This window comes from Pongo pygmaeus, chromosome 9 (genome assembly GCF_028885625.2).
Source record: "Pongo pygmaeus isolate AG05252 chromosome 9, NHGRI_mPonPyg2-v2.0_pri, whole genome shotgun sequence".
NCBI lineage: Eukaryota > Metazoa > Chordata > Mammalia > Primates > Hominidae > Pongo > Pongo pygmaeus.
Window position 1 is genome coordinate 110518986 of NC_072382.2, and position 16083 is coordinate 110535068.

At 35.7% G+C, this 16083-nt stretch overlaps 1 protein-coding gene across 1 annotated transcript in view; it reads left to right on the forward strand.

Moving 5' to 3' along the window:
* DDX10 (DEAD-box helicase 10) overlaps window positions 1–16083 on the forward strand; it is a 285778-nt gene that overhangs the window by 181266 nt on the left and 88429 nt on the right. Inside the window, exons 15-17 of the mRNA XM_054438369.2 lie at window positions 1805–1924; window positions 4695–4856; window positions 15508–15564. Of these exons, the coding sequence (XP_054294344.2) occupies window positions 1805–1924; window positions 4695–4856; window positions 15508–15564 (339 nt within the window). The remainder of the gene's footprint in view (window positions 1–1804; window positions 1925–4694; window positions 4857–15507; window positions 15565–16083) is intronic.

A 16083-nucleotide genomic window follows, 5' to 3' on the forward strand; every position in this document is an offset into this window, starting at 1 on the left:
GGGATTACAGGGGTGTGCCACTATGCCCAGCTAATATTTTTGTATTTTTGGTAGATTCGGGGTTTCGCTGTGGTGGCTGGGCTGGTCTCAAACTCCTGACCTCAAGTGATCCATCTGCCTCTGCCTGCCAAAGTGCTGGGATTATAGGCGTGATTCACCACACCTGGCCTTGGTGGTTTATTTTTAAGCATTTATGTATTCATCATTGTTAATATCTCCTTATTAAATGATTTGCTCTTTTTTGTGTATACTTATTACCATAATGTAACAGTTGTGACCAATGCGCTGCTTCCCAAAGCTTCTGGTAATTATAGATAATGTTCTAGATTGGTCCCTCCTGTCTTTTCCTTGTGTGATTCCCTATGGTACAGAGTTAAAAATCAATCAACTAGAAAGACTGCAGTCGCGTAGTTTGCAAAGTAAGCCTTTATGCAGTTGGCTTGATCTTTCTATGTAGCACAAAATCAGCATATAAAAGTGGTATTTGAGATTTATTGAATACTTTTTCATATGTTTTACATTTACTTTTTAATCCTCCCAATAGCTGTATGAGATAGATACCATTGGTGTCCTCAACCTACAACTAAACTCAGAGGTTAGGTAACGGTAACTAATCTCATATAGCTTATTAGTGATAGAGCTTGTGCTCAAATACATTTTCCTAACTACTACACCAAAGACTTCTTATTCTGTCTAATGGAAACTGCATTGGGTTAAGTACCACCAATAGTAATACTAGCTGTAATTTGAGGAGGATAATCCAAATCCTCAGACCTGGGTTATGTCTTGTCACTTTCTCATCAAAGCAGGTTATGCTATGACCTCTTCCAATCCCCTATCTCAGGGGGTCCGCTAACCATTCACTTAGCATAAGTAAGCAGTGGCTTTGAATTTTTAATATCTTGCTATAGTGGTTTTAGGTTGTAAGCTAGGTCCTAATCAGTACATCCTGTTAAGTGTTTTCTCCATCTCACCTTTGGATACAGCTTTTTTTTTTTTTTTTTAGGTGAAGCCTTGCTCTGTCCTCAGGCTGAAGTGGAATGGTGTGATCTTAGCTCACTGCAGCCTCCGCCTCCTGGGTTCAAGCAATTCCCCTGCCTCAGCCTCCTGAGTAGCTGGGATTACAGGCGCCCACCACCACACCCAGCTAAGTTTTGTATTTTTAGTAGAGATGGGGGTTTCACCATGTTGGCCAGGCTGGTCTCGAACTCATGACCTCAGGTGATCCACCCGCCTCGGCCTCCCAAAGTGCTGGGATTACAGGCGTGAGCCACCATGCTCGGCTTGGACACAGTTTAATTGTCATCGGATATTTTACTGTGTTCCTATGGTAAATTACTATAATTGGAAGAGGAATGTTGGTTGCAAACAATGTATTGCAATCATTTTGCTTTCCAAGTATACATTTTCCTACTCTAAAAACTTAAGTTTGCAACTGCACATTTTAAGATATGTATGAAATTTTGACTGGAAGATAGCTTTATTTATCTTATGCCCATTTATTATATTATGTAATTTTTAGTCCTTAAATATTATCAAATAGCATAGTTCTAGTAATAGATAAAATGTAAATGTTATTGGTTTACCAGCCCTCCTATTCATGCTTAAACTCTTTTAGGTTTTGGGAGGAGTTCTTAGTTAATAAGTCAAATAATATTATTCCTGGACAGTGTTTTCAGTGCTTCTCATTAGCCAATGAGTAATAAATGCACCCAGTTTTGAGAAGTATATTACCAGAGTTGGATTGTTAATATAAAGCAACCAGTTTCCTAATCATCTGTGTTTTTTGTATGTTCTCACACAGAAGAAAGAACCTTCTAAATCCAGCATCAAGAAAAAAGTGACCAAAGTTGCAGAAGCAAAAAAAGTAATGAAGAGAAATTTTAAAGTGAATAAGAAGATAACATTTACTGATGAAGGGGAGGTAAGATTCTAGAAGTATTTCATTTCTGAGGTGCATTTGAAGTATTAGAAGAGATTGACTCTCTTGCTTACTTAGCACTCATTAATGATAGAGTAAATGTTTCTCTACAGCATGCTGGGCCATTCCTTTCACTGTTACTGTAGGCTGTACATCAGCTCTACTGCTGTGAACAAGGATGCCTTACTGGCAATAAACCGAGATACTTCTTGGTAATACTGACACAGAGTTGGTTTGGAACTTTCTAAATTATGTTTTTATAGATAAGGTTTTCTCTTCATGGTATTGAACATTATGTTCTATGGAACAGACATGAGAATGCTAATACAGCTACTTGCCACAGCTTCTTTTGCTTCACTGAAAAAAGCTTCTGCTTTGCACTTCCTCAATTTTAAATGCCGTACTTGCATATATCTTGCTGGGCTGGCTATGGGAGGGAATTCTCTGCTTTATAAAGTAGTCTCAGACACAGAGGTGCCCTGTTTAAATTCACCTTTCCCTTAGCCATATTGTAAATACATACCCATAGTATACCACAGATTACTCATGAAAGTTCATGCTATTATATAACAGTTGTCTTCATTTTAAAATGATGAAATAGATCCAGTATGTCAAGTGACTTACCTAAGGAGTGGTTATAGTAGGTAGGGTCTTTTGAATATCATCTCATGGCCTCATTCTTACCAGCCCAGGTTTTCCTGACTATCCTCATATTAGCACAGAGCACCTTATCTCCATCATAACCTCATTTCTCTCACCCTGCCTCACTTTTCTTGACAGCACTTACTTTGTGACTTCAGTCTATATTTGACTCTTGTCAGTTTCTTCCACTCCATTCTTCTTGAGAGGAAGGTATTTTGTTGATTTTTTGTTGATTGTTTGATTCTTCTTGAGAGGAAGGTATTTGTTGTTTGCTATTCTATCCCCAGCACCTAGAAAGATACCTAACATAATAAACCCTCACAGAAATTTATTGATTGAATGAAACATCTATTTCAATAAAATAACAGCTTTTCATATTAATTAGTGTAGCACATCATGTATTTCATCATCACTAACATAAAGACTGCTTAAGCAGCCTCTCCAATGCAGTATGTTTCCTTTTAATTTTGAAGTTAAAGTTTTGGATGTTATTTTGGGATGTATAAATCAGATAAAAAGTCACAAAATAGTGTGCCATTCAAAGGTGGTGGAAGTTGAAGAGGAAGGGTATCTAAATGACAGATAATGAGTCTTTATGAAATTACGAAAAAGAGGTCAGCACCTGAGAAACAGACTAAACTAGAATAGTCATATGACATCTGATGTTCACTGTAAAATGAGATGAGTGCTGTTGGTGTAATGATGTTCCTTAGTATGCTACTAAGTTTAACTGCACAAATTATACCAGTTAGCTCCAAAATGAATGTAAATCCTCAACTATAAAATGTTTCAGTGTGTACTTAGTGCTAATAGGAGATGTTTGTGGCTGTGAGCCATCCTGAAACTTCTGACTTAAAGCTCTGAAAGAAATGCCACTGTATATTTTTTCCTAGCCCATAGAAGGATAAACTTTTTGCCCTCTGATTGCAGTGGGGATGAAGAGTCCAAGTAACATGATATTCATATTGTTAAAACTGATCCCTCGCATTGCCTCTTTAGGGTCAGTGACTGCTAGCATGGCTGCTCAGTGATATTTATCAACCACATTGGTTGCTAAAGGTTGAGACTCCATAGGAATCTCATCTTGAAGAATAGTTATGGTGGCCACAGAGTGAGAGAGGAGACCTTAATACCTGCGATGTGTGTGCTTGCAGTTTCCATTTGCTGGCACGTTAATTAGCAGTCTTTCAAAACAATGGTAGTTACTTAAATCTTTCTGGCAACTAATTATTAGATAAAACGAGTTATTTTTGTCTGAATTGTCTATAGAGTTTTGTGGTGTTAGACTTAGAAATTACTGAGTCAAATAAACCTCTGTTTTTCTGGAAGGGACACAGATATCCAGAGATTAATTTATTTAGCATTACATAGTAATGAAAAAGCCAGGACATTTAGCCAGGTCCCCTCATTACCAGATCAGTGCCCCATCTTCTAGGTCACCTTGTTCCTTACCCTAAACGGTGTGTGTAAAATATGTGAATTTGAGCAAGCCAGTGAAACCCAAACTGATTTTCTCCTTTTCAGTTAGTTATTTCAGTCATTATATGTAATGTTAGTTGATAAGTGATTCATTGATCCATTTTGAGCACCTGTTTAATATGTGCCAGATACTATGTTGGGCCCCAAGGATAAATGAACAAGACATACAACTACCCTCAAGAAGATTAATTCTAGTAAGAGAAACAGGAACATAAAACAACGCAGTGTAATGAACTTTGTGTGACAGTAACACACTGGGTGCCATGGAAGCCCAAAGGAGGTACAGCTTGTGTCCTACTCAGCCCGACTCCTGCTGTGTGCAGATAATTTTGAGCTGAGTTGTGTGGAGAATAGGATACTAAGAATGCTGTTTGGGAAGATGCTGGAGCATCTCTATTCTGTGACTGCCTTCTCCTCCAAATTATTTGGTGAAATTTTCTTTTAATCCTGTTCTCATTGGGTATGGCAGTGTTACTTTACTCTGACTAGGGCGGTCTCTTCTGTGGCTTGAAGTTGATTAGAAGATTAAATAATACAGATTGTAAGGCAGAAAATGGGTATCTCCACCTTTTCGGAATCATCAGACAAAATGAAGTGTTTTTCTGGGGTGTTCCCTACTTCCTGTTGACACTGACCTTTTTTCTACCTGTAGTTGGTTCAGCAGTGGCCACAAATGCAGAAATCTGCCATCAAGGATGCTGAGGAAGATGATGACACGGGTGGTATCAACTTAGATAAAGCAAAGGAAAGACTTCAGGAAGAGGACAAATTTGACAAAGAAGAATATAGGAAAAAAATTAAGGCAAAGCATCGGGTAAGCTTTCCATCTTGAATTCATACTGAGTAAAATTTAGTGTCCCGAAGTATATCTAAATATTCATTAGCTATTCATTAAAAAGTGTATTATTTTCTTCATTGTTTTCTCTGACACTTCTTTTTCTGTGGCTACTCTTTTTTCTGTTTATTTGTTCTTCTGCTGGGGGAGTCTGTGTATTGATTGGTTTCTGAGAATGCCACTTAAATCTGTCTTTGGTCTGAGGTGATCTAAATAATAATAGTGGATTTGTTGTTATTATTATAGTTTTTATTTTGAGATAATTGTAGTTTCACTTGTAGTTGATAGAGATATCCCAAGCTCTCCATTTCAATAATTTTGTCATTACTGGAATGTTTTATATAAAACTATGCAGTATGTAGCTTTTTGGAATTGGCTTTTTTCACTCAGCATTATTCTGTGGAGATAGAGCCAAGTTGTGTGCATCAATGCTTTGTTCCTTTTATTACTAAGTAATGTCCCATCGTATGGATGTACTGAGGTTTGTTTCACCATTCAACCATTGGAAAAGATTGATGGTGTTTCCAGATTCAACTTAATAAATTTCTTTCCATATCAATTACTTGATAATACATTAAATTTATTATATTAAAATTGGAGACTTTGTAAAACTTCTATAAAAACAAGCATGTGCCCTTGTGGCTTTGAACTTGGCAGTTTTCTGTTATCCTTGATATAGTGGTCACACATGATATTGTTATACCATTATACTACTTAATTCCCTAGAAGTGAACATTTCACTATATAAAAAAATGAATTAATGAAATAAAGCAGATTTACATTTTTGAAAGAACTTTCTTTAGCATGCTTTTGATGCAGTGATTTCAGGGTGACATAGTGAGAAACACCTGAGAAACACTGCTATATAATATTAAATTTTGTATTAACAAAATATCTTTGGATGTGGACATTGTTAAGTACATTCTGAGAAGGATTCTTAGAGCTTTTCACTCCTATTTGACCTTTCATGGACCGGTACACACTTTTTTATAAAAATAGAACAGCAATTCTCATTTCTTTATTTTAATATTTGATGCAGCTTCAGAGTAGCATTTGATGGAAAAGTAGATATTGGAGATAGCTTTAGGGATGGAAAATGAATGTTGAGAAAAGCATTCCAAAAATATGGAGAACAAATGAACCTGAAATGTACTGGTTGATAATTGTTGGATATTTATGTTAATGAGAGAACTAAACATTTCTTGCATTGCTGCTCTTAGTGCAGCACTTAAATTGAAATTTGATATTAGCAATTTGTTGAAATCTTTAATATTAAGAGTATCAGGAGCTTGTCATGTTTCAGCTTGCAATCTACTTAGAGTATTTATCCACGGCACAACTGAGCAAGAATGTACTGCATTTCTAAGTTGTAGCCAGCAGTAAAAGAAATATGAAGGATTTACATAAAATAATGTTCATCCCCTTCCCCTTCCTTGCCATCTCTTTTCTCCCATGTGGAAGTTATTACTATATCCATGTCATTAAATATTGTTCCGGAAACCTTTAGAAAGTTAATTTCAAATTGGCAAATTGTGCTTGTTTTATACAGTGTTTGTTTGCTAGGCTCTGCCATAGGCTGTGAACATAGAATATTTAAAATATCTGGGTGCTGCTGAGTGGGTGTAGTAGTTTGCACCTGTAGTTCTGGCTACTTAAGAGGCTGAGGCAGGAGGATAACTTGAGTCTAGGAACTTGAGGCAGTAGTGTGCTATAACTGCACCTGTGAATAGCCACTCATTAATAAAAGGCAATATAGCAAGATTCTGTCTCTTTAAAAAACAAAAACAAGAAAAAACTAACATATGTACGTGGGTCCCTCCATCTTCAGGAAGATTATAATTAAGTCTTAGTTAACTGTGGATATGCTGTTACTGCACAAAAGCTGCTTGCACATCCATTTTTTTTTTTTTTTACATAAAATGTTTTGGAATGAATAATATATTCACATGGCTCAAAAATCAAGATAAAAAATTGCACATTGGCTGGGCATGGTGGCTCACACCTATAATCCCAGCACTTTGGGAGGCCGAGGTGGATGGATCACGAGGTCAGGAGTTCAAGACCAGCCTGACCAACATAGTGAAACCCCATCTACTAAAAATACAAAAATTAGCTGGGCATGGTGGCAAACACCTGTAATCCCAGCTGCTCAGGAGGCTGAGGCAGGAGAATCGCTTGAACCTGGGAGGCGGAGGTTGCAGTGAGCCGAGGTTGTGCCACTGCACTCCAGCCTGAGCAACAGGAGTGAGACTCCATCTCAAAAAAAAAAAAAAAAAAATTACACATTGAGAATTCATGCTTCTGCCTATATCTGTCTGTCTTATTCATACCTACACCCTTATAGCTAACTACTTTTAATTTTAAACATGTCCTTTCACTTTCTTTATGCAAATAGAAATAAATAGGAATACATATTTTTTCTTATATGAAAGGTGTATTGTTGTACACTTTTCCATTTTCACTTAGTTTTGAGCTTGTAAATGATTTTCTTTGCATCATTATTAGAACATAGCATGTGATCTTTTTAGACTGTCTCCTTGACTATCTCATAGCAAGGTTGAACAGAACAGTTTTGGGCTGACAAAGTTGTGAGAGAAATCACTTGAACTTTACATATAGCTGGTTTTGAAATTAGTACTTCTGTGACTACAAGAGTCACAGTATTTTTTTTTTAAAGTGACAACTTTCTATTTTATGGAAAATAGGTGTATTCTGCACAAGACATCCCTTCCAAATAGGATTTTGAAAATCTTACCTGGAAAAAAAGCACAAAGAAACAAAGAAATAACTAGAATAGTTTTCTCTATTCGACTAATATGAATGTTACCTGATACATGATTGATTTTGTAGTATTTTTATTGGTAAACACACATATCTATTTGTGTGTATTAGAGAAAACTTTGCATTTGTGAATACTGTAGCATTAGCATGTTTACTGCAATAGCATACATAAGGCACAAATATGGGCACTCAAATCATTTATGCACCAAGCTGTCATAGAGTGGATTTCTACCCAGGAAATAAGGAATGTTTTCTTAAGTGGGACATCTTCACATTTGGGAAAGTGAAGCAGTGATGTTTGGTGGGAAGAATACTGTGCTGTACTGTGGAATAACCTGTACTTGAGTCCTCAGTGTGGAATTACTAGGTTGGTGAAAAAGTAATTATAGTTTATACCCAGTCCAGTTTGGATTACTAGTCACTGATTGGGACTTTGCTTTCCTAATCTGAAAAATTAGGGAGTAGGAGTGGGACTTAGTGCCAGATGTCAGTGAGATCCTCTGGCTCCATAGATCTAGTTAAGACATGGGAATAAAATCATCCTTAACTGTTTGGAAAATAAAATTTTGATTTGTAATTTTTTTCTCCCTGACAAGTCAGGTTGCTTGCTTTACTTGATGAAAAGACTTTCTTCTTGCCAGGCGCGGTGGCTCACGCCTGTAATCCCAGCACTTTGGGAGGCCGAGGTGGGCGGATCACAAGGTCAGGAGATCAAGACCATCCTGGCTAACACGGTGAAACCCCGTCTCTACTAAAAGACACACATAAAAAAATTAGCCGGTCGTGATGGCGGGCGCCTGTAGTCCCAGCTACTCGGGAGGCTGAGGCAGGAGAATGGCATGAACCCGGGAGGTGGAGCTTGCAGTGAGCCGAGATCGCACCACTGAACTCCAGCCTGGGCGACAGAGTGAGACTCCGTCTCAAAAAAAAACAAACAAAGACTTTCTTCTTTACTTATTTCCAGTAACTATTAAAACTTTACTTTAAAAACTAAATATATTATTAATCCTGCACAAATTACTTTGCTTTGATTAATTGCTTTACTTGAACACATTGTTAGTTTTTGAAGTCACGTTTTTTTCCTAACTGAGTATACTACTACTATAATGACAATTCTTAGTTCTTTTAGTGTAGGGTTTTGCCTTGGGCAAATATAATTCTGTTTCCCTTTGAGGCTGTCACTCATAATTTTGTTACTTCTATGAAAGTATATTGAGAAGAACTGTATGTCCCCAAAGAATATTGAAAATACTAACAACAGGGTCTAGGGGAAGCTTTACTTCCGGAAGACAGAAAAAGGTGACGAAACTTTTGGCCCAAAGTTGTGAATAAGGGATGTGCCTGAATGAATTTTGCATATGAAAAAAAACTTCGTAAAACCTATCACGTGCTCCCGTATTTGACACATTTCTTTTAATGTATATTAATTGTAGAAGATTTTGTAAGCCTTGGCATTTTTTTTTAGTATGTTCAAAATATTTTATTATGTATTTGGTTTAAAGGATAGGATATTTAATATGTAAGTGAATTTAGTCTTAATGATTCTGTTTGGAAGTAGTTGTTTGCTCTTGTGTTTAAAAGTTGACAGTCTTGAATCATAGCTTTGCATGTGCACTCAGTCTTAGTATAGTAGGACTCAGCTACTCATTTTGTCCTACTTGTTTTTCCCTCATACTATTGCACCTGTCTTTGAATCATATTTTCATCTACCAAATTCTGAAGGCTATATAATTTCTCATGTGATTCAAGTAAATATTTGTCTTAAAGATTTAGAAAACTGAATTATAAAATTTTTTTACATTTATTGTTTATTTCAAAATTTTATGTTATCTTTAATTGACACATAATTGTATGTATGGGGTACAATGAGATATGTCATTACATGTATATGTTGTGCAATAATCAAATCAGGCTAATTAACATAACCATCACCTCAAAGATTTATCATTACTTTGTGGTGAGAACTTTCAAAATCCGTTCTTTTAGCTATTTTGAAGTATACAATACATTATTATTAACATGGCCACCAAGCTGTGCAATAAATAGATCATCAGAACTGCTTCCTCCTGTCTGATGGAAACTTTATGCACTATAACCAACATCTTCCCTTTGCCCATCTCCCCTGCATGCCTTCCACCCAGTCCTTTGGTAACCACCACTCTACGCTCTACTTCTATGAGTTCTTATGAAGTCTACTTCTATGAATTAGATTCCACAGATAAGTGAGATCGTGTGGTATTTGCCCGTCTGCCTGGCTTATTTCACTCCGCTAAACGTCTTCTTGTTGCAAATGACGGAATTCTGTATTTTCTTTAAGGCTGAATAGTATTCCATTGTACATATATATACTACATTTATTTAATCCATTGTTTGTTGATGAGCACTTCAGTTTTTCCACATCTTGACTATTGTGAATAATGTTGCAATAAACATGAGAGTGCAGACATCTGTTTGACATACGAATTTCAATTCCCTTGTATATAAGAGGTCTGAAGGTTCTAACTGGTTTAGAATACAAACCAAACCAAACCAAACCATATAGTTTCATGGCATCACTGGGAGTAGAACTCAAGCTGCCTGCTTGCCAAAATTCATAGCTGCTACTCTGGACTTCAGGGATCCTTCTGTAACTGCCTTGGGTCATTTAGCAGCTTTCGTTGCTCTTCATGAGTTGTCGTTGTAGCCTTTAAGCACCGCTTTCTTCTGAGACCACCCCAGCCTTCAGCTTTGTCTGGCACTTATAGGTAGCTGTGCTTAAATAGGTCTGTTATTTTTATTTTCTCTTTAGAACCTCTGGAATCAATCATTGGAAATAAAAATACAGCAAAAGCTGTAACATTTGCATATGAAACCATTAGTAAACTAGTAAACTGTAAAGACAAAATGCTACTCTTACATAGAAGCAATGTGTTTTCTAATAATTCAGTCAGAACTGTTGAAAGATAGGCCATGGATCCTGTTTTTGAATGATTTTTACTTCAGTGGAGTGGAAATCTGCTCTGTGTTGTCATCATTCTTAGTTCTGAAAGATGAGTTGTACTGAAGGTGATAATATTTGCTATCACAGCTGAGAATAGAGAAAAACAATTCATTATGAAACTCTTTCATTCCCTTGAAATTCGAGTGCTTTATCTATATCGGATTATGAATTTAGATAACATAAACATGTCAAGATGTGGCTCTGGACTGCTTCTAGAGATGGTACAGCATTACTCTAAGTTCCGTTTACTACCAGCATGAACATTAGAAAGTTAAGAAAGAATTAAAGGAAGACTTTAGAAAATCTATCTTGTTTTATTGTTGTTGACACATAAGTTGGCATGGAATCCAGTTGACTTAACCATAAATTTGTGTGATAGTTAAGAAAGAGGGAAACTGTAATCAGGCATCTGAGGAATAGTAGCCACAAGAATATTAACAATAACAAGTAACACTTGCTTAACTGGACCCTGCAGTAAGTTTACATGTATCATCATATTATATGCTGATAATTAACTTCTGAAATCAGTGAGCTAGCATCATTTTTACAGATCACAAAACTAAGACTTAGAAGGGTCAAGTAATGTGTCCAGAACCCTGCAGCTTGCAAACAGCAGCCCTGGGACTCTTGCCCCAAGGTCTTTGTTACTCTTTAAACTTTATGCTTTTTAACTATTCAGCTGTGTTGCTACCTATTTCAAACCATCAGATGTTCTTTTACAGGAGGGTAACTGAAGCAGTGAATTAAAAGGTGGAGGATGATCATAAAAGTAGAGGGTTTTGAAGAACAGATGACAAATAGTGGAAAATTTTCATGTTTCCAGAACAAGGTCATTGATCTCTAATAAATTAAGAATAAATTAAATGTTGTAGTTAGTAGTATAGTTTAAGACTTCATACTAATATCACTTATTCCTGAATGTTCATTGCATAGCTATATATGTACATATACTAGTGCCAGAATCCATTTTTCCATAGCCATGGCCATTTAAGAGTCTAAAGTAAGAGAGCCAGAGACTGGTCTGGCTCACATGGTCCTTATGAAATTTTATTAAGATCAGAAATGTCATCTTGAGAACAAGGGACTCAGCATCTGGTGCCTAATTCTGAAATGGATATTGTGAATGAAGCTTATTTATATGAGAGGATAAAAGATCCTTTTCATTACAACCCTTTTTCCTTCTAGTTTCAGCCCTTCTACTGTCACAACGAGGTTTATTATTAAAATGGAAGCCAACCTGTTGCTACAGAACCTTTGCCTATCATTTGGAGATGTCTGCCTGGGGAGGTTTCTGTTCTTACTCTCATGAGCTTATAACATCTAGTGACATTTAGCTCAATATCTTGGTGTTTGGGCTCTCTTTATATCCAGCATCAAAAATGAGACAAGTATTCAGAATTACGTAAATCTGATCTATTTTCATGCTTCCTTTTGGGGATTTTTTTAAAAACCATATGGTGTTGGAGAGGTGGGTTGGTTATTAGGTTGATGGTGAGTAGGTAGAGATTGGGGTTGAGGAGCAGGGAGCAGTTTGGTGCCAGTGGAATCAGGGAGTCTGATAGGATTAAGTTATAAACTGCAAAGGGCAATGGTTTATATCTGTTTTGCCCATTATATGTATGCAGAGCCTACCATGTGGCTCGGTAAATATTCAAAGGATTTAACTAGTGAATCAGTGTTTCCACATCAATTTGTTTTTTTTCTCATTCTGTCTTCATATCCTTGTTATAGTTGTTACAGATTTATACATAGAAGTCCACTTTTTAATGTCGTTCAAGCAAAACTCTGTGAAATAGGTAACAGATCGGAGAACCTTGTTGTGTTAAGTTCCTGGGAAGGATTTAGGTTTACTGGAATTTTGTTCTTGGAGGGCAGGGGATATCTTTGGGACTTAACAATTCTCATGATCTTTCTTTTGCTCACTTTTGTTAAGCCAGTTTTCTTTTTTGAAAAATAGGTTATTCTAATACTGAAGTAAAGATACATGTCCCCTTCTTCCTTATGTGATAGCTGGGGAGTCAGTTCCTTACCAAACTGACACAGCTGCCTGAGAGTCATGCAAATGGATTATACTTTCATAACCTCCCAAAAATGAGTCTTATTTTCAAATTACAAATTTTCAAGTATCACCCTAGAATGAAAAAGTTTAAATTAGTAGTCATGACTGCTCATGAAATTCATATTTCATGGTAGTTTCTTTTCTGAAAGCTAAGGACCTATAGTGTGTGAGAATCCAAAAGAAGTATAGTATCTATAAAGGTAGTATTTTATACCTTGAAATTTGATTTTCTGTTTTTCTTTCCCTTGTGAATTTGATTTTCATTATTGAATTTCATGCGCCCCTTATACTTAATCATTTGTAGCATGGCAGGACTAAAGATAACATTTTGCCTTCTTTTTTTGTAGCATAAAATAGTTTTTGGTACCAGTATGTCCTCAAAAATAAAATAGGAAAAATAAAGGATTTAAGCCACACCTAATTAAAAGGGGAAGAGGACTTCAGTTACTGAATCTAATAAAATTCACTTATACTTTTTTCCTGAAGTAATTGTACTCCAGCCTTTTATCTTTGTTTTGTCATATATCATAAACCATCTTTAAAAAATTATTTTTTTCCTACCCCCACAAAGAATATATTCATTTTCTAACTTTTGAATTATGATAAATCTACTTCGAGTTCTTTTGCTTCTGTCTTGATGTTTACTCTTGGCTCTTTTCAGAGTACTAATAAAGCTTTTTCAGATAAGAAAGAAACGTTTTCTAATGATTCACTTCAAATTATTTTCTTTTAGTTTCACTCAGTATTAAAAGTTTGTCATTAGTGCATTTGTTTCATGTCTTGGTAACATTCGCTTCATGTTGTAAAAGTCTTTGGATATCTCTTGTCCGTCTGAAAATTTTGGTAGAAAATTTAAAAGGGAAAATTATCTCATTTGCATGCACGTATAAATTCTGATAGCCAATTTAAAGCTGAAATTTAAACTATCTTTTAATGACTATAATGAATTAATATTGGAATTCAGTAAAAGTAGAAAACTGTCCATTTTTTTCTGCTGTGATTAAAATGACTACATGGAAAACCCCAGCATGGTTATGTTTGCTTGAGTAGAAAGGATTTTTCTGATGTGAATATGTCGAAGTTATTCTTTGCAACTTTGAAGTGCCATTTTCAGACACTGATGTGTTGGAGGAAGATCAGTTGTTGAATAATTACAACAAAAATTTGTATGGCTTTTAAATGTGGTCAGTTATCTGTTTCTTCTGCACAGAAGACTGGCAAAATTAATTAAGTAATGTGTATAAAATGCTGTCAGAAAAAAAAAATGCTATCAGGATGAAAAGACCTGTATGGTAGCAGACTATTTATAATGATAAAAGAATTGGCAACATTTGTCTAAAACATACTGATATGGATACAAATACTATGTACGAACCTACAAAGTGAAGTCAATGTTCCATTGGAGGAGTTTGAAGTGTAGTGGTGCGCTAGATTTAAGGGAGTGAGGACTTCGGCTCCCCAGGCCCAGTTTAGTCCCAAGTCCATCACTTACTATGTGTGACATCAGGCAAGTTATGTAGTTACTTTGATCTTCCATTTTTCATCTATAGAATGGGAATAGTAATACCTTTATAAGTTCTGTTACATAGATTTAAAAAGATAAAAAACCAAATTGTTATATGAATGCCTAGCACATTGTTGATACTTAGTAATTCTGAGCTATTTCTGTTGGTAAGAAAATAACAGTAATGTGCTAATGGACAAAGAAATTTTTATGAAAGTACAATTTTATTGCTCTCTAGTTCCTTGATATATAGCTGTAGTCTTAATGTTAATTTAAGCAGCAAAACACTCAAAAGTCATTGTGATCTTCGTAGAATAACGTAAAATATAGTTATGTTCCATTTCAGTGTCTAACACAGGAAAACTCTGCATGGGGGGTGGGGTGGGAAGAGAAGGGAGATAAAGCTACAAATACATGTATCCACAAGCTAAAGCCAGCTCAAATGAAGTGTTAATTATGATCAGTTATATCAGATTTTTTCTTTAATCTTGTTTTGCTGCTTTCTTATATTTTGTAGTCTGCTAATCCTCAAAGAAAATCAGTAATTGGTGCCAACTTAATTTAGGCACAAATTGTTTAGAAACTGCCATCCGTTAACTTATTTTTCCCCAAAACTTGGGGAAGCATTGAGATTATTTTAATTTCGTGGCAGAACATCTCTTAAAATCTCATTAGAGAACCAATTCAGGGATAAAGTTTGATAATCACTATTGCTTTAATTGGCTGCTTGCTAAAATAATACTAGTTATTTTCTTCTGTTTTAAAGTCACATCTGTTAATGTTTAACCCCCGAATGTTAACATTTTTATTTTTATTAGAATGTATTGCAGAAAGCACTAGATTTGGCACATGAAGACCCAGGTTTGAGATCAGTCATTTTCTAAAGAAGCTCTTTGATAATAAGCAAGCCAAAAGCTTTCTGAGTTTTTCTTTTTTCTCCGTTCCATTTCTTTCCATTGAACTTGGTTTCTAGAAATTCCAAGTAATCTCTAGAATGTGTCTCTTGTATAATTGTACATTATGTTTTACCTGTCTTGTTAGTGTGTGTTTTGTTTGAAAGTCAGTACTAACCGTTGCATAGCCAGAGTAAGTGATATAGAACTGGGATTTGATTCCAGATCTGTCTGACACATTCTTAATGATTCATGAATACTTGTGCCAATCCCATAGTAGTAGTCAGTAAACATTTGTTGAAAAATGAATGTCATATATTAGTTAGCTTTAGGAAATAAAACTGTAATGAATGTGTAGTCTGTTTTATACCTAATTATATGCTGCTAATTTTTCTCCTCTTCCTTGTCTCCAGGAGAAAAGACTGAAAGAAAGGGAAGCCAGAAGAGAAGCCAACAAGAGACAAGCAAAGGTAAGGGTTTATATACATTTATTTTTCCAAGCTCTGTTAAGATAGAATTGACAAAAGCATTTTATATTTTGGCAAGAACAATGCTTATAATGTTAAAATGGAATTTAAATCCTCTTCTTTTCAACATGGATTTTAGATATTATTTGTATATCATGATATTCCAATTGGATTCAAGCCCATGTGGCCTTCTCTTTACTTTCTTGTATTCCTCTGGTGCAGGACGAAAAATCCCTAAGATAATTTGTTATTGGGCTTTGCCGCATTTACTCCACCACGTTTTTCCATATATTTTGCATCTATTAAATACAAAAGGCAGTTGACTCTGTGGGCCAGGCCTGATAGGAGTTTCATCTGTATCATCTTCAGGTAGACAGCCTGTGTGAACCCAACCTCATAACTGGTAACTCTGAAAGCATCAGTTCAGCTCTTAGAATCTAGGGGAAAAGCATTCTGTATCTCCCACTTTTACTGTATTCTGTAACAGATACTTTTCAGCAAATACATATGTACAGTTTTCCT